The sequence below is a fragment of the Cryptotermes secundus genome, unplaced genomic scaffold (genome assembly GCF_002891405.2).
Source record: "Cryptotermes secundus unplaced genomic scaffold, Csec_1.0 scaffold976, whole genome shotgun sequence".
NCBI classification, from domain to species: Eukaryota; Metazoa; Arthropoda; class Insecta; order Blattodea; family Kalotermitidae; genus Cryptotermes; species Cryptotermes secundus.
In genome coordinates this window covers 388,713-407,248 of record NW_019734370.1, presented here as the reverse complement: position 1 = coordinate 407,248, position 18,536 = coordinate 388,713, and the positions used below count along the sequence as shown (strand labels likewise).

The 18,536-nt window shown below is 45.9% G+C and overlaps 2 protein-coding genes across 4 annotated transcripts in view; one reads left to right on the top strand and one right to left on the bottom strand.

Annotated features, from left to right (window-relative positions):
* Positions 1-14,118: 14,118 nt before the first annotated feature.
* LOC111868933 (kinesin-like protein Klp10A) lies at positions 14,119-15,644 on the top strand. The gene has a single exon (XM_023860057.2). The coding sequence runs from the start codon at positions 14,159-14,161 to the stop codon at positions 15,626-15,628; it is 1,470 nt and encodes a 489-aa protein (XP_023715825.2). The 5' UTR covers positions 14,119-14,158; the 3' UTR covers positions 15,629-15,644.
* Positions 15,645-17,121: 1,477 nt separating this feature from the next.
* LOC111868940 (myosin regulatory light chain sqh) overlaps positions 17,122-18,536 on the bottom strand; it is a 7,186-nt gene continuing 5,771 nt past the window's right edge. For all 3 annotated transcript variants that reach the window (XM_023860068.1, XM_023860067.2, XM_023860066.2), the window contains exon 4: positions 17,122-18,063. In XM_023860068.1, coding sequence (XP_023715836.1) covers positions 17,959-18,063 — 105 coding nt within the window. In that variant the 3' untranslated portion in view covers positions 17,122-17,958. The remainder of the gene's footprint in view (positions 18,064-18,536) is intronic.

The window sequence follows — 18,536 nt, the reverse complement described above, 5'->3', positions numbered from 1 at the left end:
CTTCGTGTCTTCCAGAAAAGCGCGGCGGACTTGGTCAGAGCGAAGTTTCGGACAGCTACACGAAGGTTAACAACCCGGCTTGTTCCGCACAAGGGGTTTACGGGTTCGGTTCTGAACGCAGACCAGATGAGATTATTTTTACGGCAGTCATTCGTATTTAAACGCGCACGGCGTTCTTTCCTTCGGCGCTTGCTGCACAGGCGTCTGAATCACGTGGGCGCCCTAAGACGCCGCTAACACTGCCAACAAGAACAACGCACGGAGTCAGTGCAGATCTAAGATTCTGCTCTCTGTCCAAGGTTATGGAAACCGAAGGTTCATTACAGTATTCACAAGAGCACGCCTTAACTAACTCCACGGAACAGAGTCGTTCTTCGGAAGCTAATAGTAGCTCAGCTGGTCAAGCAATTCTCGGCTTTTTACGGAACCCGAAGGTTCATTACCGTGCTCACAACAGCTCAACAACTAACTCCATGGGGCGGAGTCCTTCAGAACCTGTCACTTTGCAAGAAGTGGGGAGATGGGGCACGGAGCAAACAAGGACAAGGACACAGAACAGGAACACGGGAAAAGGGAGAGGCAAAGATAACAAGCAGATAAATAAAAACAAAACAAATTGGGCCTACTGAGACGACACAAGGTGCCACAATATTCCCGATTTCTGACTGGCAAACATCCGGGGGATGGCTCATGGCAGCTAGACTGCAGACATCATTGCGACACAATATGGCGTCGCCCGTAAACTAGGAACCGGCAAGCGAACTGGTTACTGCAAGTGCATTAGCATACAATGCTATTACAATCATGAATTGGGCTGCTCCGATACTTAAGCAAACGTTCTTACTCCACACACATCGCTGCAGTTGTGCAGCTCTGCAGGCGTCAGATCAAGTGAGGCTGCGTTGCAAGTGTCCGCTAAATGTGTCTGTCTGTCTACCCTCTTGCCGTGACGCGGGTTTCCTGTGCCTCTGCAACGACTCGCAGTGCTTACGTACTCTACCGGGTATTGCTATCGAGGATTCAAAATGGGGGATGCTATTTAAGGTGTGACCCCCCCCCCGAGTGGGATCAATAGTTGAATTAATTACACCACCAGCAGCGTGCAAGAGGATAGACGGCATCCCAACACTAGTCCCAGACTTGTCCCCTCGAAAGCACGCAGGTAAACTGATGATAGGCACTCGGTGATTTAGGGGAAACAGGATCTTCAATCATTTACTGCTTAAAGTGACAGGTACCAATTGCTTCATAGTTACTCACTTCTGCGTTCTGTCCACACAGTGTATCTGTGTGTCTGTATGGTTCTCACAATAAACAGCGACTGTTTCCCCAAACAGCATTAACCGGTTGGGCTCTGTAGCGGAGACGTAATGTGTTTCCTGTGAGGTACGGACTGAATTTGTATATATATTTAGAAGAATTTGGCCTTAAAACCTCATGCTACTGCATGCTTCTCATGCAGCCCTCCCGATTTAAATTCATCAAAATTACGGTCCCTTGCTGTCAAAATTACCAAAATTATACACGTAAACTCAAATTTTTGAAATTAAAAGCTCCGCGGCCCCTCTCTCTCAACTCTCTCAAGTCGTTGGCCTTAAAACCTCCGCGAGAAGGCGGGTTCGGATACCTCCACCGCAGCTCTAGGAGTCGTACGAGGCGAAAAAAAGGGAACCCAGAACCTGGGAGTAAAACCGGACCTCTTGGGGGGATATAAATACGGGGACCTGGCCATCCAGGTTGGGTAGTCTGGAATCTGAGACAGTAAAATATGGCCACGAGTCCCGCGGGACTCGGAACCAAGAAAGATTGCGCTGGCGAGGGCCAGCAGCAGTTGCAAACGACAGACCCGTCTCCTCGTGAGGGAGGGAGCCCCACATCAAGAAACCGGAAACTGACAGTAGCAAAAATCTGGTCTTGGGCCCCATATGGGTGCTTAACGCCAACACAGACTGGCCGACTGACCGTCGGTCGTAACATAACTTTGATTTTGGCCTTCAAATTCAGAAAATATTTCTGTCCTTCCCACCTTAAATATAGTGTCTCGCTCTAGCCCCTCTCCCAATATTTTGATACTTCAGTCCAGCCTTCGACTCCATTAGAGGCAAAACGGTTTACTCAGCTGTGCCGGCATTTGTCTGGAGACATTAATGACAACCACTCAGAACCTCAATCACAACTGCCGCTGTTCTGAACAAGGTCAGAATCCAGAATACATCCTTCTTCGTGTTTCGAAGCAACATCCTGCCTCCATAGTAAAGGTAGAAGCTGATTCGTATCTTTCAGAACGTCGATTGAAATGGCCGATTTGTAAGGAATGTTAGGATTTATGTCAAACCCCCCATAAAGTGAAAGTTCTCTTGCACCGAACTGTAATTCCACTTTGTGCTTGAAAGGAGTGTGCGCCTGCGCAATGTTCTATTGATCGTCCAAACCACCCCGGTTCAGAGTAGCAGCACACACCGTGATGCTCCCAACAGCTGAGCCCAAGCCCCCAGCACCCCCTACCACAATACGCATTGGCCTGTACATAGCAATTGTGCACCCAATTCTATGCTATCTCATCTCTGCAGCTCCTCTACTAACGTAAAGCAGTGGTAAATATATGTACCACATGCTTACGTATACATATTCCTTATTGTTCTCAAAATAAACAGCGATTATTCCCTTTAAACGGCATTGACTGCTGGGTCTTTGTTATGGACACGCAGTGTTTCCTGTGAGGTACGAACTGAATATTAGATATATTTCGTTCCAACGTCTTTACTTTATTGTTCCAAATTGTACAGCTCGTCATCAGTCCAGTAAATCCAAATCGCGCGGCCACTGCCTCTAACTTCCATACTGCCCTAATCAGAAGGGCGAGTGAGCAAAGCCTGGGAACCTTAACAAAATGACATGCTCTCCCTCCATCCCCGCAATTAGGTGTCTGTCATTTCTCCCACGACTTAAACTTTCACCTGCTCTTCTACGTCACTTTCTTCGCTCTGTCTCCGAAATAGCTCCCACCAATCGTTAATTGTTGCCTATACCGGGTACACAGAGCCCGTTCCTACAATTTGTCGATATTTGCCTGTCTGCACGGCGTCATTAGGCCAACAGGCAGAGCAGGTCTCAAACCCTGGACCACGCACCAAATAAGGAATATTGTTTAATGTATACTGTCACCTGATGAAGCGAGCGGAACCAGTTCTCGAAGAGTTGGAACGGCCTGCAATGCCCAAGGTATCAGATGAAGAAAAAAGTAAAGCTATTCCTGTAACAGGCCGTCGAGGCCCATAGGGCTGTGAGACGTCGAGGCTCCCACATTTTCTAGACAATCAACTCACAGATGGCGCTGATGTTGTCAACGTTAACGCGCCGGCCGCCCTTTACCCCAAAGAACATTCCAAGAATATTCCTGGTACTCATTTGTGTTAGAGGCTGAGTCGACCCCAGGGCCATAGTGCGGCTGGAACGATGAGGCCAACTGAAAAATCCAGTGATGTTGTCGGGAATTGAACCCGCGACTTTACGGCTTGTAGCAGTGCCTCAACCAACTGCGTTACCGAGTGCCCTCAAAGATATCACATGTCATATTCAGGGCTTGGCAGCGGAAGGGTTAGCCATAACCGGCAGAACAAGTGATGAACTTACACTCGTCACCTATTGACTTCTAAGCACACGGAAGAGACCGTTAGTCACACTGCGGGGCAGTCGCGGCCAAACTGTAGCTCGCGAGTTGCATGCGGCTCGCGCAACCGTTGGCAGTAACGGGTTTAGAAACGCTTCAGGAGCAATAGCAACAGCAAGCTTATTCGCCGTCAAACCGTTACGGCAACTTGTGGGAAATGCAATCGCCAATCCGGTCCTTCCTTACGCACGCGCACAGCGCGAGAGAGAACTGTGATTCTGAAAAAACAGATCGGCCTTGGGATCTGAAGGAATGAAGCTTTTCGAGCCCCCCCCCCCTCCGCCCATACGAAAAAGTGGACTGTGGTGTGCCGTGTGTGTATGTAATGAGGATGTGGGCCTCGCTAGTTCCTGAACAGTTGGGCGAGTTTAATCCATACTTAGTATTCAAGAGTTTATCGTTCATAGGTCAGGGCTCGGTGAAAATGAGCATTCCGGTTCCAAAAATATGGGCTCCTCACATGGGACCCGAAAAAAAAAAAAAACGATTTCCTCGAAAATGAGTGTAACCATTTTCATCAAATTCCAGTAATTCGTTCGGCCTAATTCTCTAAATAGAACTGTACTGCTGGTATCTTCAGGGATAGAACGGTGCGGACATTGGGGGCCACAAACGCGAAATGCTGCTTTAGTCGAAATCAGCCTTATCAGTCGCACGGATTTCGTTCTTGTTCGGTATTCGGCAACCAAAAAATGGTCAACTGAAAAACACTTTCACTTGCAACGTAAGGCAGTCTCTGCTAACCGCATGTACGGACGTACGTGCTGTGTAATTCCGGTCATTCTTTACAAATCTATATAAATATAAAAAAAAGTCCGCTGCGCCGAAAGCCTGTACCTGAACATCTGTGCCTTCCAATCAACGTGTGTTCGCCGCTCGCAGACCCCTCAAACTTGCCATAACGTGTCTCTGGCCACCCCTGTTCCCCGGTGCGCTGGTTATGGCGGAAGTTATTGTATTTTAAATGACTCTACTTATGGTCTTGTGACTTGTCTAATTGGATTCTAAACCTCGTGTGGAGGCACGAGTGGAATTCAAACTGTTTTTACTGGGCACACAAACGCACTGCGGCACGGAGACACTCTGCCGCCTCTGGGGGCAGTTCCAGCTGCAGGAACGTGCTACCGGCTACCGGCTGCCGAACGCGGAGCTCAATAAGCTAGAAATGAATAAACCAGGCAGGCCTACTGATACGTCGATCTCGAGCATATTGGTGGCGCCGTGTGTGAACCGACGCTTCGGAGGAACCAATCGCCTCCATCGTCAGGGTAGAAGAATCCGCGAGCGAGGAACCAGCGTCAGCAGGTGACTGCAGACTCCGAAACTTCGGTTCACACAAGGTCCACACTGCGCCACATCCCAGAAGATGGCATTCTTCATAGTCACCGCCGTGAACACCTCGAATCTTACTTAGAGCATATTATTCAGGGTCTTAAGCACTGCTCACTAGCCTGGGTTAACTTACTGTGACATGTAGACCTACTGTTATGGAACGCCTCGGTAAACAAGTTCGCAACAAATACACAACCAACAATAGAGTAGACCCATTTCTAAGCAACGCACGCAACAATAGAACCGGTGTTGCAAGAGGCGCTTTCTATGTGGGATCGCATATATCCATTGCTAGGCAACGGATGTTTTCTGTGATGTGGTCCGAGGCTATATACAATGAGAAGCGAAGAATAGCTGACAGTTCACTTGGAAGTCAGAATAATTCCTGTGGAGCGTCCAGTCGGAAGATGACAGTGTGTCAGATAGATTTCTGAAATCTTGCAACCAGTTGTAAAAAGCTCCAATAAATTCGGTCACAAAATCAAAATCCCAGATACATGACATTATGTTAATGTTGTAAATTTTGTGAACCGATGTAAGAGATACGAGAGAATAGCAAAATGGTAGAGGAATCGGGAGAGACATGGGAGAAGTACCTGGCTCTTTAACTGGGGGGGGGGGAGGGAGGAAGAGGATGGAATTTAATGTGGCGAGAAGTGAGGTAAGGCCCACAAAATTTTGATGGCTAACTGAATAATACGGAAAAAAAATTTGACGGGTTCCGAAGAGTGGGATTTCATTTTGATGAATTCAAACCTGGAGGAGGGTGCTGTAGCAACTTGGGACTTACTAATCCACTCGGCAGTAGCCTTAAGACAAGTTAATATCATTCAAAGAAACAGCCGCTGTTTACTGTGAGAACCATACGGAACACACAAATAATATAAAGATTCAGTTCGTACCTCACAGGAAACACATTACGTCTCCACTAGAGAGCCCAACCGGTTAATGATGTTTAGGGAAACAGTCGCTGTTTATTGTGAGAACCATACGGAACACATAAATACACTCTGTGGACAGAATATACGAGTATAATAACTCATTCCGTACCTCAAAGGAAACACATTACGTCCCCGCTACAATGCCCAACCGGTTAATGCTATTTAAGGAAACAGTCGCTGTTTGTTGTGAGAACCATACGGAACACATAAATACACTCTGTGGGCAGAATATATAATAACTCATTCCGTACCTCAAAGGAAACACATTACGTCCCCGCTACAATGCCCAACCGGTTAATGCTGTTTAGAGAAACAGTCGCTGTTTACCGTGAGAACCATACGGAACACATAAATACACTGTGTGGGCAAAGTGTGTGCCCACTGCGCTTTAAACCGTTAGACAATAAATCGATTTTCATGAAACGTGGTATAAGCATCACGCTATTGACAATCACACATCCTTTTCTGCTTAGTAATTCCATACCGTGAAAGCGACACGGTCTTGAAGCAACTTTCTGAGTTGGAGACAGCACGAACGGACCCCCGCGTCTCTCGTCAGTCCTACTAAAGTGTTCTCAAAGAATGTGAAACGGAGACATAGCCAGAGCACACGTGTGACGGATGTCACGTGAAAGCGATGCTCACGTATCAGTCACCAAGCACATGGACACAAGCCGACCATACATGGGTCCAACTACGTTGACTGGAATGCAAACAACACATGAAACGGACCCCGGCTACTGGCTGTAACAATAAGACACAGGGGTCAGTGACACTGGAGGCGAACAGGTGTACTTCCCCTAAATATAAATATCCTTACGTGAAACCATTCATTCTCTGATTGAGCCACTTTACATCAACTGCCATTGCTATTGTGTTCTCAAACGGTGAATGAGTTTAATTCGTCAACTCCGATCTCCTGCACTGACACCGTGTAGTCTGTTTACTTTAATATTGTGACATGTTGCGCAAAGGAGAACTCCCCCCCCACCAGCAGTGACGCGGCGGGTGAGTCAGCGCTCCCCTCCCACCCCTCCGCGGTGACGTAACGCGTACCATATGAGTACCATGGGCTATTTCCCTTGGGGGTAAAGCGGCGGGGACGTGAAGCTCACCAATCACCTCCATCTCATTCAGAAATCAGGAAATGTGGAGCTATACTTCCACCCCCCAATACGTCTTCATAGCATGATGCTTAAATAGTTAAGCACAGGGACAACTTTACAAGCTGTGCCATAGCTCAGGAGGTTATTCCCCGGTCTCCCACAGCGACGTCCCCGGTTCGAACCTAACTAAATTCATGTGAGATTTGTGGTGGACAGAGCTGCAACTGGGGCGTACTTCAGTTTCCCCCGCCAATTTTCACTCAACCAACTGCTCCACATACACTAACCCTGTACTGTCTTGATACTGACACCGTCACTAAATAAGCAACTTCAGCACAAATAATGTAATTGCAGGTGGTAAAAATTGTTACCACTGGGCTTTCAAATGTGTATGCTAACACTGCAGTTCACGAACTCCGATCGTCCTGCGAAACTGCGCCTTCAGCTGCAATCCGACTGGCGTTCAGTTTGATCCTCTCGCGACATCTGTTGAGGGCATTGGGAAACACATGCTTTCTGTAGTACCCTTCGTTCCAACTTCCGCAAATTGTAGCTCCAGAGCATCCGCGTGCATTTCAGATTTCATATTTCAGTGCTATTTCAGCACAATATGCTAATTTACTTGACAAGAAGTCGTGGAAAGAATTAATCGCGACACGGACCACATAGAAAACGATGTGTCCAACAGTTTTACTGTTGCGTGTGTATTTGTTGCCTAGCAACGATAGGGGGGAAATAAGCAGAAACACAGACGGCAAGTTGATCTCATAAGCCATCATTTTATTGTTGTCATAATGAGGAAAACAGGCTGCAAAATGGGTGCTTGTGTGTTATACTAGTCATGATACATACATGACGCCATCTTAAGTGCGGCAAGGCCACGGACAAACAGAAAGAAACTGAAGCAAATGAGTTCAGCCTGTTTCAGAAGACATTCTCCCCAAGATTCAAGGCAGTAATCGGCTGTAATGCACACGTTTAATGAATTTTGGATTCCATGCAAAAAACACTCCGTGGTTTTAGTCTGTAAGCAAACTATACCGACCGAGCGACCGTCGCTTGTCGGCGAAGTTAGTGACAACTTTCGCGGATAGAGGTTGTCGCGTGGTCAGCGCAACGAATCCCCACGGCCGTTAACTTCGGTTTTCTAGACCGGGGCCGCTACTTTTCCATTCAAGTAGCTCCTCAATTATCCTCACGAGTGAGTGGAACCCGTTCCAGACCCACTACTTCTCAGAAAACATGGTAGTGCCGGGAATCGAACCCGGACCTCTGGATCTGTAGCCAGAAACTCTAACCACTATACCACAGAGGCGGTCTTTGAATTCCATGCAAGGCGGTAAAACTATCAATCAGCTGATCGGCACAAGATGATTATGCTGCATGCGAATGGGCGATATGCATTTCCCCACCACAACAAATGAAGAATCGAGCATCCTCCTGCTCTGTAGGAGCTCAGTTCGAATCTCGACCGGGACACCGAGTGTCCCGACTGAAGTTCTTAGTGGTTTTCCTCAGTCCCTCCAGGCAAATACTGGAATAATACGTAGGTTAGGACAAAATATTCCGGAAAACGAGAGTAAAGAGCTCTTCGAGGAGACATTGCTACTCTTCTCCGGAAAGAACACGAAAACCATCCGTTAAGAAGTGTGAACATCTCCTTACACTTGTTGCGCGTTCGCTCACCTTTCTATAGATATCTCGGGGGGGGGGGGTAGGTGTTGGCCCCTTCCAAGATACGTTCGGTTCCCTTCTACCCCTTCTACAGCTCCTGCCCTTAACATTTCTCGACGGTACAAACGTTTAGCGAGCTATGCTTCAGACGCACGAAGGTAAAATTGTCCTTGTGCTTAATTAATTAAGTACTATGCCAAGAAGACGTGTGGGGAAGTGGAGATATAGATCCATCACTCTTGATCTCAGCACTAGACGGATGTCAGTGGTGGGCTCCACGCCCCGGCCGCTTAAGTTCCCCGGACCCCATTGGATAGGAGGCTGGATGGGCCCCAAAGTCGGTCTCGACGCTGCAGCGGAAAAAAATAATATGGTCCCTGCCGGGAATCGAGCCACGGCTGTCCTGCCCGTCACTCTACCGACTGAGCTATATCCTCATGTGGAGTGTCCGTTATTGCTGTCCGACTTTTCTGAAAATTGGAAAATTTTTGACTGGTTTTATTATTGCTCCATATTATAAAATTTCGTGAAAATCTGTTCAGCTGCTATCGAGTGGTTACTTGCACACGGACAGACAGACAGACACTAAGACGCTAACAAAGGCACATTTGCGCCAGAAACTGTTCACAGCACGAACAGACATAACAAAGTTTAGGGAGGGGGGAATTTCTTTCGGGCTCAGCAGGTTCCCAGGCAGTGTACGTTCGTCCTCCTTGTAGATGGTTGGGATATGCACTTCGTTACGGGCAGGGGCTATGCTGCCTACTGCGGGAGCTGCATGTGAAGCATGTGGTGCCCCGAAGGGTGCACATAATGAGTTCTGGGAAGAACTAATCGCCTACTTTCCTTTGCTTACATATTGAGTATGACACGACACGGACCACGCAGAAAACACCGCGTCCAGCAGTTCTACTGTGTAATCGTCGCCACGTAAAACTGTTTGCTGAGCCGTTGCCTAGCAACAGCAGTTTCTTCTGGTATCACTATTGATAGCGGGGACACAAAGACAAAATGCAGCAGCATGAACCAATGTTTCCTTTTATTCCTTCAAAAGAAGAAACGTATGCTATAACCTCACCAGCCGGGATAGGGACTGGCTACGGGCTGCATGACCGAGGGGTCGGAGTTCGAATCCCGGTAGGAGCAAGAATTTTTATTCCTCCATGTCATCCATATCGGTTCTAGGGAACAATCCAGCCTCCTATGTAATGGGTACCGGTAACTCTTTTCCCGTGGGTAAAGCGGCCTGGGCATGAAGCTGACCACTCACCTCCAGCAGGTTCTGAGGTCAAGAAACCGTGGGTCTATACATCCACTCCCCATACGCCTTCATGGCGTAGTGCTTAATTAGTTAAGCACAGGGACCTTACCTTACAAACTCAGCTCTGACCTCACAGGGAACACACTACGACACCAAACGTAAAGACAAAAAGGTTACGCTGTTTATTGTGCGTGGGCAGAATGCAGACTCGGCAGGTGGAACGTGTCGGCAAGTACAAGATCCACAGCCTCTTGCACCAGGAATATTTGCGAGGAACAGTTTATTTACTCTCCACCCCTAGTCGCTCCTGGACCGTCAGTAAATACACTGAAAGGCCGGTGCTCCGGGTCTCAATGTCTTTGCTGGGGTAAAAATATCCCGACAGGAACTGACATGTACCTAAGTTTGTCTCTGTGCCAAAATCAAGGTCCCTGACCGCCGAAAATTGGTGTGAGTCCACCACTGATGACCCTCCCACTCGATTCAAAGGCAAAGTCGTCCTTGTGCTTAATTAATTAAGCACCACGCCATGAATAGGTAAATGGGAGGGAGGGTTAGCTCCACCGTTCGTGAGCTCGGCATTACATTGAGATGGGCGGTCAGCTTCACGCCTCGGCCGCGTTTCCCCCGGTACCTATTGGATATGAGGCTTGGTGGGCCCCAGAACTGGTCTGGAGGCTGTGAAATAGAGAAAAATACTGTCACGCGTGACGAGAATGACGGGTTCTAGTTCGGATGATTGGATTTGGTTACACCCTCTCTTAACCACACTTAAATCGCAGCGCTATCGCTGCTTTAAACACACTGTTGCACGCACACAATGACTCCCAGTCTCACTAGTCTCCTGGCAACTAAACATAGAAGCTATAGCAGTCTCACTGGATCACACACTCCCAGTGTCACTAGTCTCCTGGCGACATATCTCAACATAGAAGCTATAGCAGCCTCACTGGATCACACACTCCCAGTCTCACTAGTCTCCTGGCAACATATCTCAACATAGAAGCTATAGCAGCCTCACTAGATCACACACTCCCGGTATTACACATAAACACAGTCCTCAAATCACACTTAAGTCTTCACAGGTCTCATATGAACTTCCCGTGGCTGCCTCCTGTCGAGAACTCATCCACTCCCCATACAAAACTCTCTCACTGTCACTTAAAACTCTCTCACTCTCACTTAAACACTGAAATCTATCCAAGTCCAAGTCACAATGCGACTGACGTTCAGTCATTCAGTAAGTCTTGGTGTCATGACCAAATATTTATTACTCTTGAACGTTACGGTTTGTTTTTTCGTGGGGCGTCATCTCTGACGAGAGGACGGATGTCTTATTTACATGCTACTGGGCCTTGCCAGCGCAGTCTTTCTCGGGTCTGAGTCCCTTGGGACTCGCGACCATACTGTACTGTCTCAGATTTGAGACTTCCCTTTTCGTCGCCTCCTACGACTCGCAGGGTCACGGTGGAGGTATTCGATCCCGCCTCCACACGGGTGACTGAAATCTATTCCAAGTCCAAGCCCAAGTCACATTGCGACTGACCGTCTGTCAGTCTGTCTGTCTTGGTGTCGAGCCCCGACTGGGGCTCATGACCAGATTTTTCTTATATGAAAGTTACTGTCCTGTATGTATGGAATCTCGTTATATAGCCTCCACACCGACCACGCACAGAAAACACAGTTATACTGTTGTAGAGGAGTGTTTACCGCGACGTTGCATAACAACGGTCGCGGCACCGACCCCACAGAAAGTCATCTCGCCAGCCTATTGGCACGCTGAATGTTACCTAGCAACGAGCTATAAACATTCGTCCTATTGTTGAGTGTGCTTACGCGACTGAAGGTTGTTTACAGGTCGTTGCCTAGAAACGCTCTGGCCATCAACGTTACATTATTCTTCCCCTGCCGGGACTCGAACCCTAGACCGTCCAACCAGTCGCTACACCGCCTGAACTATTCCGACTCACCAGACAATCATTACAGCTCACCGTTGCGCACGCATTATGATTCTCCTTCATTAGTCGTATCCTAGCAACGGATTTATTCCAGTCCCGCTGTAATTTCAAATCTTCTTGGCACAGCCTAATTGCTTTCTCGCTATTTCTGAAGCCGCCAGTTCCGAGACTAGTCTTTGCTACTGTTGTATACTCCGCTGTGCTCCGTCTACTGTTCTGTCGAACTCTTCTCATAATTACTTCGCACGGACCATGCACAGAAAACACAGCTCCTCCATTGTTGTGTGCGTCTGTTGGGGTTCCCACGTGGTCGTTATTCAACCAGTTCACTGGCTCTGTTTGCTACCTAGCAACGGACCCGTATTATTGCCATGCGAGAACCATTGCACAGAAAGGAATGATTTTGTGACATGTCCCTCGATTCAATTGTTGAGGTTTTAACCGTAACTAAATATGCTGTAGGAGAATTCAGAAGTTGTTAGGGAGAGATATACACAGACAACAAGGTCATCTCATAAGCCTACTTTTATTTTTCCTAAATAAGGAAAGGAGGCTACAAATAGCTTATAGAAATTAACTTTAAAATCATAGCTAACAACTGCTATTTGGAAAACAGGGAGGAAAGAGCCCATTTTGCCGACTTAGCTATAAATATGTTATACGCCTACACTCGATTCAATTTGCAGAGGATACAGCGAGGGAAGACCGTAATGAAATTCCTTTCTTTTAAAACTTATAAAGGAAAACTGTCAACCTTGGAATTAAGTCGAATGACACTAAATTTGGCAACCATCTGATTGGCAAATCTGTGTGAAGTAGTACTGGGATAAAGTCCACGTAAAGGACCCAACAGAAGAGGCTTCGTATTTTTACATGACGAAGGAAGCAGAACCAGGAGACCAAAACATGGCACTTTTTAACCAAGAACACACAACTGCACACATGTATCAGCTTGGCAACACATAAACTCTTTGGCATGGCGATTGGAATACTGGCTGATTTCCGGCAGGGGCGAAGCACTTTCCTGTTCTCCAGTGTTCGCACAGCCACAACTTCCACCGAACTGGTGCTCTGAGTGAAATGGCTGGACCATTAAGCAGGTCTCAACCGAAGCTAGGTATGCATGGAACCATACCTTCACGCCCTCAGGCGTCAGTGCGTGCTTAATTAGGCACAGGGACGACTTTCATTTGCTTTAGTCGCAAACCATTCAGCTTCATAAGTAACTATATCCTAAAGCGGTTAGTCGCTGGCTTCCCATCGCGGCGGCCCGTGTTTGGTCAAGTGGGATTTGTGGTGGACAAAGTGGCGCTGGAGCGGGTTTTCTCAGAGTACTTCGGTTTCCCCTGCCAATCTTCATTCCACCAAATTCTCCATCATCTTAATCACCCGGGGCAGGCTACAATAGGCCAATCAGTGGCCGCCGTGCCGAGTGGACCCAGTTGGACCCCCCCCCCCCCTCTAAGCAAATTTAAAAAAAACTTATATCCTATAACTTCAGGTTGGTCTCCGAGGTCGGGATTTTTTTTTATCAATGGAATTCCTATTATAAACTTCCAGTCCCACAAACTTTCTGTTGTTTGCCGTATCTAGGTAACCTATATGGGTAACCCAACAATAAAGTCCAATTTAGATCACGGGCCAGTGCGGAGAACTGATGGGCCACAGGTATACGATCTCGTAACACTCCATTTAAACTTCTTCCATTCTTTGTGACATGACGCCTGAAACCGTGAACAGCCGAACCAGAGTAAACGTCCGTTGCTAGGAAACAGTTCCGTAAAGAAGTTCCCACGGTAACTAATACACACACAATACAGGAAGCCTTGCAAGCGATGTTTTCTATGCTGTCCGTGCCAAAGCTATATCACGAGGGCCAACAATGGTTAGCAGTCACTATCAGCCAGCGTATATCAGTGACTGTGTTAGTGTGGGCATTCTACAAATTCAGCAATCAATCCAAAAGCTGTGTCTAATCAGTGACACGTGAGAAGTGCGACTATATTTAATTGTTGGATTTAGTGAACTGTGCATTCATGGCGGGCTTGAAACGTCTGGTATCCATCGTAGAAAGGCTGCATGCAAACCAAGAATGGGTGGAGGCCAAACAAGCAAGGCTGGAGGCAGAGATACAGGCCAAGATAGAGATGTTGAAGTCCAAGATAGAGTGGTTGGAGGCCAAGATAGAGGCCAATCAACGACGGAAGGAAACCAAGATGGATTCCTTCATAAATGGCAGCCGAGAAAGGATGGAGGTCCCAATAACCTCCACCTGGTGTGAGGACCCCAAGCTGACTGTTGCTCTGAATGGGCAAGCTGACAGACCGATTGTTTCCACTGGTTGGAGCGTGTATGACATCGACCCACCTACGAGTACACCCAAAGTCAAAAGTGTTGCATCCAGGCAGAAGCAGCAAGCCGCAAAACCAGAGTCACAAGGTGGTGCAGGATGGCAAGGAAGCAGTAATGTGGTGAAGCAGGTTCAGCAACAGAATAAAAACCGGGAGCAACGTCAGCAGCGACAGAAAGAACTGAGAAAAGATAAGGAGCTTCACAAGAGAATGCATCAAAACAACCCCAACTGGGAGTTCTTGGCTATGATCAGGGAGTACCGTGATAGTATGGAGTTCCATCCCCTACAAGAGTCAGACCCCGTGGAAGACCACGCGATTACAGTTTGTGTCAGGAAGAGGCCACTCAATATGAAAGAAGTGGACAGGAATGAGCCCGATGTGATCTCGGTGCTCAGTAAAAATCACATTGTTGTGCACGAGCCCAAACTTAGTGTGTACCTCACAAAGTTCTTAGAGAACCAACACTTCATATTTGATTACGCTTTTGACGAGTCCTGTTCCAATGACTTGGTCTACAAGTACACAGCAAAGCCTCTGGTCCAAACGGTCTTCAAGGGCGGGGTGGCAACATGTTTTGCATATGGGCAGACAGGAAGTGGCAAGACCCATACAATGGGCGGTAACTTTCTGGGTAAAACACAAAACTTCCAGAAAGGAATCTATGCCATGGTAGGGGAGGATATCTTTAGGTACTGTACGTCACCTGAGTATAATGCCCTTAACCTGACGGTATCCGCAAGCTTCTACGAGATATACAACGGTGAGGTCTTTGATCTGTTGGCAAAAAGAACTAAACTGCGCATTCTTGAAGATGACAAGCAGCAAGTGCAGATCATGGGTCTGACTGAAAGAGCAGTCAACTCAGTGGATGAGCTCCTTCAAGTCATACAGCATGGCACCCGAACTAGAACATCAGGAAAGACCGCAGCAAACGCCAGTTCTTCACGGTCTCATGCAGTACTCCAGATTGTAGTCCGGGCACCTAGTATCAAGAACATTCATGGCAAGTTCTCACTGATTGATCTAGCTGGCAATGAGACGGCAGGAGATATGTCTTCTGCGAATCGGCAGAGAAGGCTGGAAGGTGCGGAGATTAACAAGTCACTTCTAGCTCTAAAGGAGTGTATCAGAGCGTTGGGCAGGAAAGGTGCACATCTCCCATTTCGAGGCAGCAAGCTCACCCACATTCTCAGAGACTCCTTCATCGGGGTGAACTCCAAAACATGTATGATAGTGATGATTAGTCCAAGCATGAAATCATGTGAATACTCTCTGAACACACTGCGATATGCAGATCACGTGAAGGAACACAGATCAATATATAAGCAATGAAGAACCGGCTACAAAACACACGTAACAGGAGCTCAAAATGTAGAAGAGCATGGGAACCAGCACACAGCTATCCAGCTTCAACAGGTTGACATCGTTAGCAATATTCCAATTGTGAGAAGCTGCTACCAGGCAACGAATAGTGAAAAAAGTAACAGTTGTGGGCAGTCATGGTTATTTACAGATTGTGTAAATTAGCATGTTATAATTGTTTGTAGTTACTAGCAGTATGCATTTAATAAATTCAGTATTCAATCCAAGACCTCAAAGTTTCACACTGTCTTATATTCAATTGCTGATTTATGAACTATTAAATCACAAAAGTTGCACATTCTCCAACAATCTATCATCATTCATCATTTCAGGACTCTTAAATGTGGAGATATTAGTGTAAAGCCCATCTCAAAAGTTTGCACACCCATCACATTATTACTGATGGCAGAAAAGTACAATCAGAATGGGAAAAGGCTGAACAAGTAGGGAAACCAGGCTAAAAACAACTACAGAAAGTACACCCCTCTGGGATATGACAGTGATTTAACATGGAGGGTGGGTACCACTGTTTCTTACGAACATGCTGCTTCCATCTTCACGGTAGAAGAGAGATCAATTAGGCTATGAAAGGTGAATAACAATATACGCTGTAAAAAATAATAAACAAGGATACTCATGTTAAAACTTCATGCTGGTAAAACACTGTATGGCTGTGTCCAAACTCATAGGATGAATAGGAATTTAAACACAACAGAAATAAATATAAATCACATAATTAATAAAAAATTATACCAAAATGTAACAGCCATGTTGTTGAAACAGTTCGCTTGAGCATTCCGCTGAAAATTCTGTTACCAACCGAAAGGATAAAGTTCACCGATCTGTTGGTTTGGAGGTTGTCTTAGCAGTGCCTATGAACAGTAGCATCTTACTCAGATGTGATGACATGTGATCTGGTAGAGGTTTACTAATGTTATTCTCTGTGATCATGCTGCTGGGATGGAGCTCGATTTCAGTCATCTTCATGATGATATGATCCACGTACCTCCATCTGCTGGCGAGAGGACACCGGTGTTCTCAACCCGGACGAAATGCCGCAAGTGAAACCCAGTGTGCACGTGCTTCGTTTATTCTTAACGCTGAGGACTGATGCAGCACATTCCTTCTAGACATCAGTGAACTTCTACCAGACTACACTGTGTCACACACAACAAGAAATTACTACTGATCTTTGCAGAAATTCTATACATGCTGCCACGAGACAGTCAGAAAGCCACTAACGGGGACAGTGGACAATGACACGTGGCAAAAATGAGAGAATGTACAAAGCATTTTTATTAGTTCCCTCAAGATTTACACCTTGACGCGATGCATCAAAATAATGTAGATCTGATATAGAATGAATTTCTGAATTCATAAAGGAAAGACAATATTTATACCGGCATATTTTATGCATAAATACAGTAAAAACAATTGTCACAAAAGAATCTTAACATCCCACCTACTCACCAAAATACGACTTTATTAGTAACACATTTAAAAGGTTTCTGCAGCACAATATGAAAACATTGCAATGAAATTATGAAATGCATGTACAAATGACATTATAAAAAACATTTACAAAATTCCATACATATATATCAAGGCCTGAGGGCCTGTTCCTATACAGAAATACCATATGTGGAATGGATACAAAGATCAAATTATTTTATTTTACACTTAATTTAGAAGATCCTTGGATAAGCAGTACAACATTTGCTATTTGGATTTGAATGTTAGCCAACAGTTACGAACTGGAGCAGAATACAGGGGCAGGCGTCCTTGAGTTGGTACTGCGGTCTCCAACTATGCAGAAGTAACTTCCTCAAGCAATAGCACCGTACAGCGAACACCGCTATTCTGTCAAGTTCAGTGCTTGATATATAAATGTAGCCATCTTTCCAGAACTTCTCAACTTACTGTGATTATATTTTCAACAAGTTTCTTTCACTGGCATAAAATGTTGCATGTGTACAGGGACTGTTTTCTCAAAGACATTTCATGCTCAACTTATAATATTTAGGTTGATAATTGCAACAATTTGCTACCGAAATTTCAGTGGAACCTATGCTAATGCTTATATGAATGTTAGAAAGAAATATGGGGTTATGGTCCCTCATGACAAAGAAAGATAAGTTGACCATAAAATGTGTACTGAACATCCATTCTGCAGATGGAATGAACATTTTTAAAGCAGGAGTGTGGCAGAGAAGAGAAAACAGGACATAAGAAGTTGTTATTTGCTGTACTGTGGTAAAAACAAGAGACATTCTCTAGATGCCAAATTCATAACACAACAATCACTGGTCATCCTTGTCCTTCGCTCCGTGCTTCAGGATGCGTGTAAACTCAATATAGTCAAACATGCTGTGCTTGATTGGTGCCTCCCTGTACATTTCATCCACCTGAAACATTCCAAAATTTGTGTCAGCAATCTGAACAAAATACACCAAACAGACAGGAAAATTAAGAACACACACACTGCTTCACTAAGCACACAGCGCTTACGTTTTTGTTTCTTGTCTATTATACACCCTGTTGTTCGAAGTTTATTCACCAAATTGTGAACTGCCTGCCTGCTAGGAACTCTTTCGACATGAAATTTATGTCAAAATTTTTGCCAAAACTTTCTAGCAGGTCTGTATGTCACACAGGTGTTATACAGAAATACACCTTGCTCTAAATCAGGGGTCTCCAAACTTTACGGACCACAGGCCACATTAGGTAATTCAGCACTTTCAACGGGGGAGGATAAAATGAGAAATTAATAACTCTAGGTATATGAGTTTTATTGAAAGCACAGAATTTCATAAACTAAATACAAAGTACGTGAGAACAAATTATCGTATATTAATGACAACAGACAGTAGCAGCAAAT

Excerpts from the sequence above, each read along its gene's own strand:
- LOC111868933 (XM_023860057.2), top strand. The coding sequence starts at position 14,159 with ATGGATTCCTTCATAAATGGCAGCCGAGAAAGGATGGAGGTCCCAATA.